Source organism: Pan paniscus, chromosome 11, assembly GCF_029289425.2.
Source record: "Pan paniscus chromosome 11, NHGRI_mPanPan1-v2.0_pri, whole genome shotgun sequence".
NCBI lineage: Eukaryota > Metazoa > Chordata > Mammalia > Primates > Hominidae > Pan > Pan paniscus.
Window position 1 is genome coordinate 15,688,349 of NC_073260.2, and position 13,801 is coordinate 15,702,149.

Sequence of the window (13,801 nt, forward strand, 5' to 3'; positions counted from 1 at the left end):
ATAGACCTTCATTTGGAATATTAAACAAACCTGTCTTAATTATCTCGTTGGTGTCATACCAAGTGGTTAATGATGCGAGGAAAGCAGTTAGAATGGACAGTTACATATAACATTGCCCAGACTCCACTTTGTCAAAAGATGCGCCATGATATAGAAAAGATTTATGAACTCATGATGACTTTCAAACATAAACAAAGTTGAAGTGGTAGTGGAAGACCTATTATCAAGAACTGCGATTATAGAGAATTCCATTGTTGCTCTTAAGAGTTGTCAGGTAATTGTTTATTCTAATGGTTTTTCTATTCACATGGAGGGATGAAAGTTGACCTCTGAGTAAACTCTGCTTTCCTTTTTAGAATACTCTTCTCTGATTTGATTGCTTATGTGAATTTCTGGGATTCTTTTTTAAGCAGATTGTTTTAGAATCCAAATTTATAATTCCCTTTAAAGAATCCCTCCCAACTAAGGTTACCTAAATTCTTAAAAAAAAAAAAAAAATCAGTTGAGGGTTTTAAAAATTTTTATTATGGTAAAATAATTTGAATAGGAGTTATTTCAGTAAACAAGACCCACTGACAAAACCAAGCCTCTTGCCTTGGAAGCTGCCTTCAGACACAAGACAGTAGATCTTTATCATGTGTACCATGTATGAAGTGGAAAGTCACAAAGACTAATAAAATGACAGACAGTGGGGCAGACTAGCATCTGTTTCGAAGGCTCCAAGGAGTACCCAGCTTAGAGTCAGTTCTTTGGTTTGAGGATTATCTCATTTCCCTAAGGTATTGAACCTAAGACGCTTTCTCTCTAAGCCCCACTATATCCCCTCCCATCCCCACCCGACTCCAACTCCCCCCATCACCACCACCCCCACCTGCTTCGTAACCTCAGGCATGGATCACAGTGAGCCTCAAGTCCCCAGCCACCTGGATTGGTGCAGGAGCCAGCAGGGACAGCTAGAAGGGAGCAGCCATTATAAGGCTTCTCCTGGGAGGATGGGGGTTTTGCCAGGTGCCATTCCCTTTCTCTTTGTCTGGATTTAGAGCCACAGGGGGTTCGCACTTGACCTGATGCTTACCAACGTTTCTTTGCAGAGATGAGAAGTGGGAGCCAAGAGTCTAAGGAGCTTGTGCGTTGCAGGCTTCTTCTGAAGTGCACCTTGCAGGCTGCTCTGTCCAGAGACCTTCCTCAGATTTGAGCCCTTTCCAGCCTGGGTGGGGGATAGCTTTGTAGCTGTGCTACCCAGCCCTAGAGAGTGTGGCCAGAAGAGATGCTAGGTGGAGAGGCACATGCTCATGGGGACATAAATGTATGTGTAACTGAAATAATGTTTAAACTCCATGAGTAGGAAAGGAATATCCTCAAGCCTAAAAACTTACTGGCACTAAGAAAACCGAGACCTTTTGAGCACAGAAACTGGGAACTAGTCCTTGAAGCAAGGTTTTCCTTTCCAAGTAGGTGAGTCACACAGAGAAGTAATTGGCAGAGAATGAAGAAAGTGGTTACTTAGGCTCAGCCATGGTGGCGTTACAGCCCAGGACACTAAGCCTAGGAAGAGGTGGCCAGGGACACCATGTTTGACAGGAATTATGGTGCTTTAGAAGGAGGATTTATCCTTTATTAAAAGAATGGACTCTCCCTTTAAAAACCTATTTGGGCAAGTAGACTAGTATGATGCATAGTAATCTAGTAGTCCAGGGGTCACTTGAGATTTTTTTCTCCTTCCCTCCCCAAGTCTAATTCATCGTCAAGTCCTGTGATTCTACTTTATGGATATCCCTGACATCTACACCCAAAGCTTTTGTCTGAATTGGTTTTTTAATGTATATTTTAATCATTTCTTTCCCAGAATATGGCAGCAGCCTGTTAGTTGACTGTCCTGCCTCCTGTTTGCCCTCTTATCTGTCCTCCACAGAGTCTCTAGGAAGATTTTTCTGAAACACAAATAGGGTCATGTCAGGATCCTTCAGCACTGCCCTGTCCCTAGCTCCCCTGCCCCCTGCTCTCCCTCCCCGCCCTGCCTCTCACTCTCTTCCCTGCATGTGCGCTCCTCTCCCCACCCTGTCTTTGCCTCTGCCTGGAATATGCTTCTTCCCTCGTCCACTGAGTGAACCCCTGTTTGGAGGCCCAGACCAAATGTCTTCTCTGTCACACTTTCTCCAGCCTTCCCCTGCATATCCGTCAAGGGGAGTGAGGCTTCTCAGCCATGCCTGGAGTGTAGCCTCAACCACAGTATGTTGCATACTGGATTTCTGAGTCTAATGTCCCTCCCACCCCAGAGTAAGCAGGAAGATGGAGATCACAGTTAGTTTATCTCTGCAGGCCTAGCTCCCAGGAGGGTGCTAGGCACATAGTAGGAGTTAAATAAGTGTGTGTCGATTGCCTGATTATAGGAGATAGAAATGAGAGGATGAGGATTTAGTCCACAGGAGAAGCAAAGTGCTGGGAGAGTGGCTTATCTTGTGTCTTTTATCAGCAGAGGCTCATAATGTGTTCTGGCTGTAGTCTTGACTGAGGACAGCCTGCCGCGGAAGCCCTCCCTTCTATCCTCTGATCTTACCCATCGGAGAAATATGCTTGGCCTGGCTGTGAAATGAACACATGCTTCTGTGTACAGCCCTCACCCCAGTTACCTGATAAACCACTAATTTATTTACATTTTTAATACATGTAGCCACAGCTACCATGAAAAGTCACCCCTCCCTCCCTCCGCCATCCCCAGTTACTTACCGGTCTTTGTGTAGCTTCCAGTGGCAGTTCTTTTTCTGCGGGTTCTTCACCATTACTGAGTAATCAATTGCTTCATCCGGCTCAGAGCCAGGTTTTCTGGAGTCACATGCTACGTTCTTCCTAATGTCCCACCTGGTCCATCTTCTGGGCTGGTGCATTCCTCACTGCACTGTTCTCGCCTGAGTGAGGGACCAGCACCCTCAGCCATTGCTTCCTCCGTGCACCGAGCTTGCTGTCATCAAACTGCTGGATGATGGGAGAAGCAGCTTCACCTAACAGGACCCCGTCTTGTGGCAAAAACATACTTAAAACTGAGTTACTGTAAGATGGGGACAATGGAAGCATACAGGAGAACTTGACAAATGAATTGAGGAAGTCTCCCGGGAGGAGGTGACAATGGAGCTGGGCCTTGAAAAGTAAGCGGGTGTCCTCAAGGAAGAGTGGGGCATTCGAGGCAGAGGACACAGCAGAAGTAATTACAATTTCCAGGTATTTCACTCAATTGTCTCTCAGGACATGGCAGGCCTGAGAGAGTAAGGATTGGTGTGGCTGGGGGAGGGAGATTCCTGACTCCATGGGGCGTGCTTCTGAACTGAGGCTTGATGGGAACTGCGAGTGCTCCCTGCAGCTGCTCCTGGGGCCCCGCTCTGCCCCACAGGTGCTCCCACGGCTGAGCGAGGTTCCCAGGGCTGTTGGCACTCCCACCCACTCCCACCCGCTCAGGCGGGTGGCATCCCAGAAGGAAAGAGGCAGGGGAGGAAGCAGATAAGAAAGACAGCTTCTGTTTAGACACAAATATCTTGGTAATCAGCACAGATGGGATGAGAAATACCAAAAAAAGTACATGACAGTTTAGAGAGAATTTGGCTAAATGTTACGTATTTTTAACATACCTGTGTAGAGTTTTTGGAACAAGCACCTGAGTCCCTCAGAATCTGATTGGAGATGGGGGACATGCCTCAATCAAATGGTGTTTTTATTTCAGAAATGTTCCCTTCCCATCCACAAAAGTATCCTTGTGATTTTTTTTTTTTCTCCCACCAAAATAAGGCGCAGGATTTGTCTCTGACGCTGTGTCTCCCTATTTGGACGGCAAGCTGTGTAACATATTTCTCCCCAGCGTGAAGCTTCTTGGCAGACTCTTGAGGCCACGTTTTGGTGGCTTCAGAGTTATCTTTGGATCTGTCAAAAGTGCTAATGGGCTTTCTGGCCTTCTTTAAGCTCCTCATTTCTATTTTCTTTTTACTTCCATCCTCTCCTAAAAGAAAAATTCATGTAATTCATCAGCAGTTAAGCTTTTTACTGAAATGCTCAGTGAAGGGCCTCGTATTTTTGTTTGTGAGGAGAGCTGTGCCATGTCACCGTCTTCAGAGCAAACCCCACCCTTACATCATTAGCTCTGTGTTCCTCCGTCCAGTGGAGGAACCAAGATACACTGGTTGACTCCTTCCGACTGCCTTTGGTGTTTGCTGTTTTGTTTTTCACTGAGTTTGTTAAGAGGCAAGTTGGTGTGGTGGTTAGGGTATGAGTTTTGGATTGAGGAGATCTAGTTTTGAAACATGGCTCTCCCCTTTCTAGCTGGGTGACCTTTAGAAGTCTACTGAGACTTCCTGAGCCTCCAGTTTTTTTGTTTTTTGTTTTTTTTCTCATCTATATAATGGAGATGATAATGCCTGTCTCAAGCTTGTTGGGAAGATTGGAAAGAACACAGGAAAAGCACCTGTTGCCTGCCACATACAGATCACTCCGTGAATGGGGTAACAGTAATTTTTAACAGAAGCATTTTCCTTTCTTTAGGCATACTTGATCTTGTTTCGTTTCTTTTTCCAAATATGAGTTTTACCTACAATTTTGTGCGGAATAAAAAGAGCACGGATTTAGAGACAGACCCACTCAGGACTGAATCATGTCACATCCACTTACTGCGTGACCTTTGTCAAATTACACAACTTCTCTGTGCCACTGTTTTCTCATCTTCGTAGAGGGATAATAATACTTAGTTCAAGGAACAGTTTGAAGATTAAGTGACATGTTTAATAATAGATGTGAATCTTTCAAACAATAGATGTGCATAAGAGGGACAGTGTGGTGTACGGGAAAGCGTATGAGTCAGATCTGACTTCGCCAGTTGCTGACCTCTCCCAGACTTTATATTGGAAAGAATAACGCCTCACTGGATTTTTGTGAAGACTGCACAATTACACATCCACAGTGTCTGGTACAGTGGCTGGCACTTGATAGGTAGTTAGTATATAGAGCTGTTAATTCACTTGCTCTGTATTTATAAAGGTTGATGGTTAACTTGGTACTTCAGTCAAACAATAATAAATTATAAGATAAGTGCCCATTTTTACTCCCAGCCCATAATATTGTTGAAAAGCACTTTGTGCTATTTTGCATGTAAAATCCACGTGGTTTACTTCAATTTATGGGTTATAGATCTTTAATCATTATAAACTGCAACGCCTGGCAATAGCATTCCTTCCCTCCCAAACCCCTTTCATTTTCAGAGGATTATATTGTATGGCATTGAAAACCTGTAACATTGAAGAAATTAGCATATTCATGTGTATTATTAAAGTCAGGTGGGTATAGAAAGCGTTGTATAAATGAAACACATTCCATTTTTTTTCTGAAATCTGAAGAGTAGCAATCTATAGTACTAATTAAAAGACTGAAGCCCAGGCTACAGGGGTGGAAAAAAGCTAGTTAAAACACTGCTTTGTCACAACTTGCTGCTGTTTGTCTTCAATTTTTTTTCCCCTTTTGAGTGAAATACCTGGAAATTGTAAATGTTCGAAATTGCCTTAATTCCAGCTGAGCCGTTTTAGCAAATGTAAACTGTGAAGGAGGGGATACCAGCAGTGATGACGGGAGAGGAGCTCGCCTGGCCTTCGTGGGTGGCATCTCCTGCACAGAAACGGGCTCAGTGCCAGAAGCATTTTGGTCCCTGGGTACTTTCTTTTGCTTAGGCGTATGGCACAGCACATCGGGAAGGTTCTAGGATCTGGGGCCCAAAGATTTGAGCCGCAGTCCTGTCTTCCTTGCTTATTAGACTGTTCCATCTTGGAGAATCTCTTTGAGTCTTGGTTTCCTCATTTGTAAGATATGTAGAATTCCTGTTCTGCTCACCTTTAGGAACTGACCTAAGTGCTGGATGCGACCTCATGTTGTAATCACCACACAAAGATGTAATTGCTCAGGCTCCTTCCTCTGTAAGGTGTCTTCCAACTTTACCCTTCATGATTTTACACATGTGGGGGATTTGGCCTCCCAGGTAGAAAGAAAAGGACAGGGAAAGAACAGAGTATACTTTCTGATTATTTTATGTTTCTTATGCTCTTATTAGATACAGTTATAATAAGAACAAAGAAAATCAGCCACAAACCGTGCCTTCTTCTTTCTCCTAGAGAAATCTGACAGAATATTTTGTGGCTGTGGATGTTAACAACATGTTGCATCTGTACGCCAGTATGCTGTACGAACGCCGGATACTCATCATTTGCAGCAAACTCAGCACTGTGAGTAGACAGTCTTAAGACTGGCTTTTTAATGATCTAATTTTAATTGAAAGATACATCAGCAAGATGAAAGAAAATTTTAGAAAAAGGAGTCAGCTACAGTCCCTTTATATGGCAGCATGTCATTTTCATTAATTGTTCTTTTTTTTTTTTACAGTGCCAATGCACATTTCATTTATTCCTGTAGTTGCGCAGTCAATTATAAATAGCTTTCCATTTGATTGTGTGTTATGAACATTTTGCAGGTTTCTACATGAGCTTCAATTGTCATTTTTTAATGTCTACACCATATTTCATGATACGGGTGTGTCATTATTTACTAAATCCTTCTCTTGATGGCCATTTAGGTTGTTCATTATGATTTAATCCTTTTAGTAGATAATACTGCAATGAACATCTTTTGGCTTCTTTTGACTGTTACAGTTATATTCTAAGGAGTGGGACACTAGGTCAAAGGGCTTGATAAGCACTATGACTTAGGGACTGCCAAATTGCTTTGCAAACAGGCGGTGCTTGTTTACAGTGAAGGCTGCCAGCTGTAGATGAGTGCACCATTTTCACCGCAGCTTTGCCAGGAAAGAGAGAGAGTGTGTGTGCGTGCATGTGCGCACGTGTGTACGTGCGTGTGCTCAGGTGTTTTAATTCTGCTAAGAAAGTAGATGTGCTATGGTATTTCAGGCTTGCTTTAATTTTAAAATTACCTCTTTGGTTAGAGGTAACTGAATATTTTCCATGGGTTTTTTTTTTATTTGTATTTTGTTAATATCCTTTCACATTTATTTTATAGGTGTCTTGATTTTTTATTAATTATAATGAACTTTCTATATAACTTTTGCTGTGTGTATAATATAAATATTTTTATATTCCTTTTATTTTAGTTTTTCACTTGCTAAGTATAAGAGTTCACATTTTCCCCAATATTTTTTATGAAAATTCTTAAGCCATTATAGAAAGCTGAAATAATTTTACAGTGAATGCTGATATACTTCCATCAAAATTCTACTAGTGACATTGTATCAGTTGCTTTATCATGTATTTATTCAACTATTTATCATCCATAGCATCCATTAATCCATCTTTTTTTTTTTTTTTTGAGACAGAGTCTTACTCTGTCACCCAGGCTGGAGTTCAGTGGCGCTATCTCGGCTCACTGCAACCTCCACCTCCCAGGTACAAGTAATTCTCTTGCCTCAGTCACCCAAGTAGTTGGGGTTACAGGCACACACTACCACACCCAGCTAATTTTTTTATTTTTAGTAGAGATGGGGTTTTGCCATGTTGACCAGGCTGGTCTCGAACTCTTGACCTCAAGTGATCCACCCACCTCAGCCTCCCAAAATGCTGGGATTACAGGTGATCCATCTTATTTTTTATGCATTTCAAAGTAAATCACAGGCGTCACTTTACTTTCCCCTAAATAATTCAATATCCGTTTGCTGAGTTTGTTGTTGTTTTTGTTTGTAGACAAAACTTATATACAGAAATTGACTGGGAGTAGAATGCCTAATAGGCATCCCTCTGTTAGAGAGAGTAGAAAAATATTTTTATAAGTGGAGAGTTCCCTAATGAAGGGCCTATGGATAAAATCAAGTTATGTGTTTACTTATGAATAAAAGGCACCTAATAATGAAAACTCTCTGAGACTACTAGAGTTTTCCTTACAGTTTTTATTATACCTTCATTATTTTATTATTTCTTTGGTTATTGATTGCTCATCAAGAACTCAGTTTTTTTTTAATTGCCTAGTATGTGTTAAGAATAGCCTATAGTAGACCTCTTGCTTTGTTTTACATTTTATTTTACACCATACGTGCAGTTCATAATTTCAGGGCACGAACACCCAGACTGAGTTTCAGAATGAGAATATTGTCAACCACATCTACCATCACCTCTTTGAAAGACTCTAGTCCATAACCAGTTACTGTTGCTTTAGATTATTAAATTTCAGTCAACAAAAACATGACATCGTCTCAGTGGAAATGAATTCCTTATCATTTAATCATGATGTTTTTGATCCCTTACTGTGTGCCATGCACTGTCCTAAGCACTTTTCATGTATGAACTCATTTAATCCTTACTACGACAGCCTTAGTGGGTTCTGTAATTACTTCCATCTTATAGATAAGGAAGAATGAACCTTCTGTGTGATTTTGCTCTCATAAATGTGGTGGATTAAACACACAAAATTATTTCTGCTTCCTCCCAAAACTAAAATGAAATAAAGGAATAAATCTACAAACACAAAGAACAGATGCAGCAGGAATTTTTAAAATAGTAAGAAAATACTGTTAGCAACTTTATGCCAGCATTTGAAAACTAAGGCAAAATAGAAGAAAATAGCTTAGCAAAGTTGACTCCAGAAGAAATAGAAAAATTAAATAGGTTATTTAACTTACAGAAATTGAATCAATATCTTTACATATTTTTCCAGATAAAACACTCATCCCAGGGGGTTTCACAAGTGTGTTTTATCAAACATCTCAAGGAAAAGATTATTTCAATCTTAGACAAACTCCTTAAGAGTCTAGAACAAGAGGAAATGAAACCCAACTTTTCCTGCGACACTTGTATAACCTTGACATTCAACACAAAGACTGCACAAGAAAGAAAAATTAGCAGCCAGTGTCACTCATTAAGGTAGGGGTAAAAATCCTCAATTAGGAAGCAAATGATTGATGATACTAGAAAATCTATTAATATAACTTACATATTGACATATTAAATGGGAAAACTTTTATGGTCCTCAATAGAGGGATGGAAAGCACTACCATGTTTATGAATAAGAAGATTTGATATCTTGAAGATGTTATTTCATTTCAAAATGATGTATAGATTGTATACAATTATATTCAAAACCCCCATAGGGTTTTACGTAGTACCTGACAAGCTAATTCTAAAATTAATATGGAAAAGCCAGAGAAAGAGCCACAACTTACTTGACAAAAAAGAATGGGTTGCGGAAGCTTGCTTTACCAGATATCAAAACTTTCTATAAAGCTGTAGTAATTACGATGCTAGTAGTGGGATGAGGATACACATATGGGCTGATGGAACAGAATAGAGAGCCCAAAAACAGATCACATGTATATGGGCTCTTTATTTTATAAAAGGTGGCATTGTAGCATCTCTGGGGAATCAATGGACTTTTCAATAATTGGCTGTCCACATAGGAAAAAAAAAGGAAGACCGTTTCTATCGTACACACACAAAAATAAATTCCAAATGGATCAAGAACTTAAATGTGAAAGGCAAAATTTAAAAACATTTAGAAGACAAAATAGAATAATAGTTGATGATCTTTGGAGTAGAGAAAGGCTTATTTAAAGGTGGTCCAAAATATACATTGTATAAAAGAAAATATTAAAATCATGAACTTTTATTCATTAAAAGATACTTTTCTCTGACTGAAAAGTCACAAGCTGAGATTTGCCATATAAAAAAACTGACAGAAAATTAGTATCGGAAATAAGTACAGAACTATGACAATTAAAAAGAAGACAAGCCTGTCGATGGAAAAATTGGCAAAAGGCATGAATTAGCATTTCACAGAAGAAATACAAATGGCCAACATCTGTATGGAAAGATACTCAACCACATTAGTAATAATCAAAAAGCACGTTAAAACTACAGTGATTATGGCTGGGCACAATGACTTACACCTATAATCCCAACATTTGGGAGGCCAAAGTGGGAGGATTGCTTAAGGCCAGGAGTTCAAGAACAGCCTGGGCAACACACTGAGAGCCCTGTCTCTACAAAGAAAATTAAAAAATGAGCGTGGTAGAACGCTCCTAGCTCCTGTACTCCTAGCTCCTTGGGATGCTGAGGCGGGAAGATCACTTGAGCCCAGGATCATGGCTTTGCAGTAAGCTATGATCATACCACTTCACTCCAGCATGGACAACAGAGTGAGACCTTGTCTCTAAAAAAAAACAAAACCAGCAGTGAAACACTAGGTTTACAAAAAATTTCATGGCTGACAAAGCCAGGTGTTATATTGGACATGTATTAGAGAATGTCATTTACTACTATTTGAAGGGTATGTGCTACAAAACTATTTACGTATGCCCATCACTCAGCAATTCTACTCCTAGGTGGAATTTTGTGTGTATACACACACCCCTTGGTCATGTATGGTAGGATACATGTATAAAAATGTTCACAGTGGCTTTTTTTTAGGTTTTATTTAAATCCTGGAAATAGTTCTCATGACTACCAACAGAGAACTGATAGGCTGTGGTGTAGTCACACAGTAGAATATCGATCGGATCAATGAAAATGAACTGCACTATCAATATGATTATGTCTCTAATGTAGAAGCTGAGTGAGGAACTGGGTTGCACAAGGATATACTGTTCAGTATGATTTCATTAATATAAAGTTCAAGCTAGAAAAACTAAATGGTATCTTGTTTAGGGATTCACACAAACTACAAAGGTAAAAAGAAATAATTAACACAAAATTTAGGTAATGGTTTCCTCACAGGGAGAGAAAAGACTGGTTTGGGAAGAGTCATATAAGGGACATCAAAAGTTTTGCTTTCTGTCTTAAGCCATGTGAGGAACTAACACATTTTGCTATAAAGGGTCAAATAATAAATACGCCTTTGCAGGTCATATGGTCCTTGTTGCCACTGCTGGGCTCCAACCTTGTAATCGAACAGAGGTAAACTAAGTGTATGATTGTGTGCCAACAAAGCTTTATTGCCAAATACAGGCAGCAGGCCAGGCTTAGCCTTTTCACTGTAGTTTGCTGACCCCTGAGCCAAAGTGGTAGGTTTGGGGTTCTTACATTTTTTTTTCTTTGAAAGTTGTTTATATGACATACATACTTAATATATTTCAAAATTTTTTAGAGGCCTAAAAAGAAGGTACAGAGCTCCTTCATCGTGAGATTTTAGAATATCAGGGATAGAGACAAAGCAGTTCTTATACAAAGATTAAGAATCAACATTGCCTGAGATTTGGCAGTGGCAGTTCTGGAAACCAGAAGACAGTGAAGCAGTGTCTTGACCTTCTAAGGGAAAATGATTTCTAACCTAGAATTCTATACCCATCTAATGGAAGCCCTCAGGAGAGAGTGCCAAGATCCCACACCACTTTGCTCAGCTTCCTGGGCCTGTACTCCTGGACTCTGCCTTCCCTTTGTGGATGAACCATCTGTCCTCTCTGAGGCCAGTCACTCTGCTTGTCCAACTTACTTCATTCTGCAAATATTTATCGTGACATTTCCATAGGCCCTGGGGATTACGGCAGTGAACAAAACAGGCAACAATCCCTGTCCTCATGAAGCTTGCATTCTAGTATCATAGGCCCTCGATAAGTCAGAGGAGTTAAATATCTCGTACAGTAGGAAATGGAAAGTACTAAGGAGTAAAATAAAGCCGAAGAGAGCGGATGGGGAGTGGAGAGTGGCAGGGATTGCAGTTTTAGGTAGATGGCCTCAGAATGCCAACAGGGAAGGCGACACTGTGGTTTCCTTGAAGGAAATTACTCCAGCAGTAAGCAAGCTCTTCTCTCCTGCATCTATTATTATTTTCTCTTCTCTCCTGGCACATTCTTATGAGCATGCCAACATGCTATAGAAGCTCCCAGACTTCAAAACAAAACTTTCTTGACCCATATCCCCTTTATCCCATTTCTAGTCTCCCTTTCAGAACAGAATTCCTCAAGAGAGTTACCTATTTACTAATTCCTCTTGTCTCATTCTCTCCTCAGTCTTCCATTAGGATTCAGTCCCCACCTGTCCACTAAAACAGGTGGACTTGTTTTAGTGTCTTTTTCCAGTCACCAGTGACCTCCTTTGAAGTAAAATTAAAATGAGTTAATACTTGCATAGCTCTCAGAACACAGCCTGGTACGTAGCTTTTGCAGACGTTTATAATAAATTAATAAATTCTGTAATGGGAAATCAAATTTTATTGTCCAGTTTATTAAGGGCCTACCCTGCAGGAATGTAAACGTCATGAAGACAGGGTTTGTTGCCCGTTTCGTTCACTGCTGTGCCCCCAGTGCCTGTGGTAACACCACGATAAATATTTGTGGAATGAAGACAACCGGATAAGCGGGGTGACTGGCCTCTGAGAGGATAACAGTTCATTTGCAAAGGGAAGGCAGAATCCAAGTCTTAATGTGGAAAATGTGAAACCAAGAATTCGTGATTTAGAAATAAGGAGATAAATCCTGTGTTGAATGTGATTACTTCGAGTGAAGGGTGTAAGAAGAATGGTGAAGTGGACTGTTCCTTTTCATGATAAGCCTTGACTACTTTCTCTTTTGTTTTGAAATCTATGAATATGTATTACTTTGACTTTTAAAAGGCTTTTCTTAACAAAGAGTTGATTCTTAACTGGGTTCAAAGTTTCATGGATTGCTGGTAGAAGCCTCTCTGGGGGAGGTGGGGTTCTCCTTGTATGTCACGTGCAGTTGGCAGCATCCTGAGAGGTTCTGCGGAGTTTGGGGATGACGTAGCTGAGCAGACTTCTGTTGTATTCACACCTTTGGGCCTCTTCAAATTCAGAATTTGAAAGTTTCCCAATTGTTGCCTTTTATTTCCTTAAGAGTGGCTTTTTATTATCTTTTAGATGGGGGCTGGTGCGGAGGGGGATATGCAAAGGCCATCTCAGCCTGAGATTTTTTGAGGAACCTCTCTTGACAGATCCTGATGTGGCCTGCAATACTTGACAAACCACATTTTTCTCAATTGTGTTTGATAAGATGGAGGCTTAATGCTCCTCAGAGCCACCAAGCACGTGAAAGATAAAAGCTGTCGAGCACTCGAGTGCTGTCTTCTATAAAAATGGCTGTGTCAATAGAGACAAACTCAACAATATTTAGTTCAGAGGCAGGTAATATGCATTTCAGGGTTTCTCGGTCAATAACATTGTGATATTCTGTATAAGAAAAATGTAAGTTTTTGTTCTCTTTGCTCAGTTAATGTATATTGATTGTTTTCCTTTATAAATGATAAATAGGGAAGGCTTAACTAAATCTTGTTCTCTAATGTAAATACTTCAGTGTGATTCCCTGTAGCACAAAGGCCCCATTTTTCTTCCATATTTTCATATCTGAGTTTAATTCATAGTGCTTTTTGGAACTCCATGGAGAGCAAGTAGGTCAAATATCTTAATAGAGATAATACGATTCCATCAGCATTCCTAGAAGATAGATATTATTCCCATTTTACAGAACAGCCAGTCCATTTGGAAAGGCGGAATAACTTGCCCAAGGTCATGTCCTAGTCAATAGGAGAGGTGGCCATGAATATAGGTCATTATGATGCAGTGTCAGGGGAAGGAGGCTTTGGCTTCTGGAAAGGGAGAAACATCCAGGGATTACACACAAACTAATCGTAGCCCCTTCGAAGTGCATGCCTGGGAACCAGGTTATGTCTATTGGGTGCCATTACTTACACCATTTTCCAGTCCCTTGTGCGGGAACTGTCACAGGAGCCAGAGGCATGTTGTTAGGAATAGCCACCCCACTAAAGGAATTTGAAAATTCTTGTAAAGAGCCAAAAAGATACCCTGAGCCAAATCTGGTGGATAAGGTAAC

At 40.5% G+C, this 13,801-nt stretch overlaps 1 protein-coding gene across 10 annotated transcripts in view; it reads left to right on the forward strand.

Annotated features, from left to right (window-relative positions):
* The window catches only part of DENND1A (DENN domain containing 1A), a 542,810-nt gene that overhangs the window by 265,558 nt on the left and 263,451 nt on the right, over positions 1 to 13,801 (forward strand). For all 10 annotated transcript variants that reach the window (XM_063594216.1, XM_057298645.2, XM_063594214.1 and 7 more), the window contains one exon: positions 6,138 to 6,248. In XM_063594216.1, coding sequence (XP_063450286.1) covers positions 6,138 to 6,248 — 111 coding nt within the window. The remainder of the gene's footprint in view (positions 1 to 6,137; positions 6,249 to 13,801) is intronic.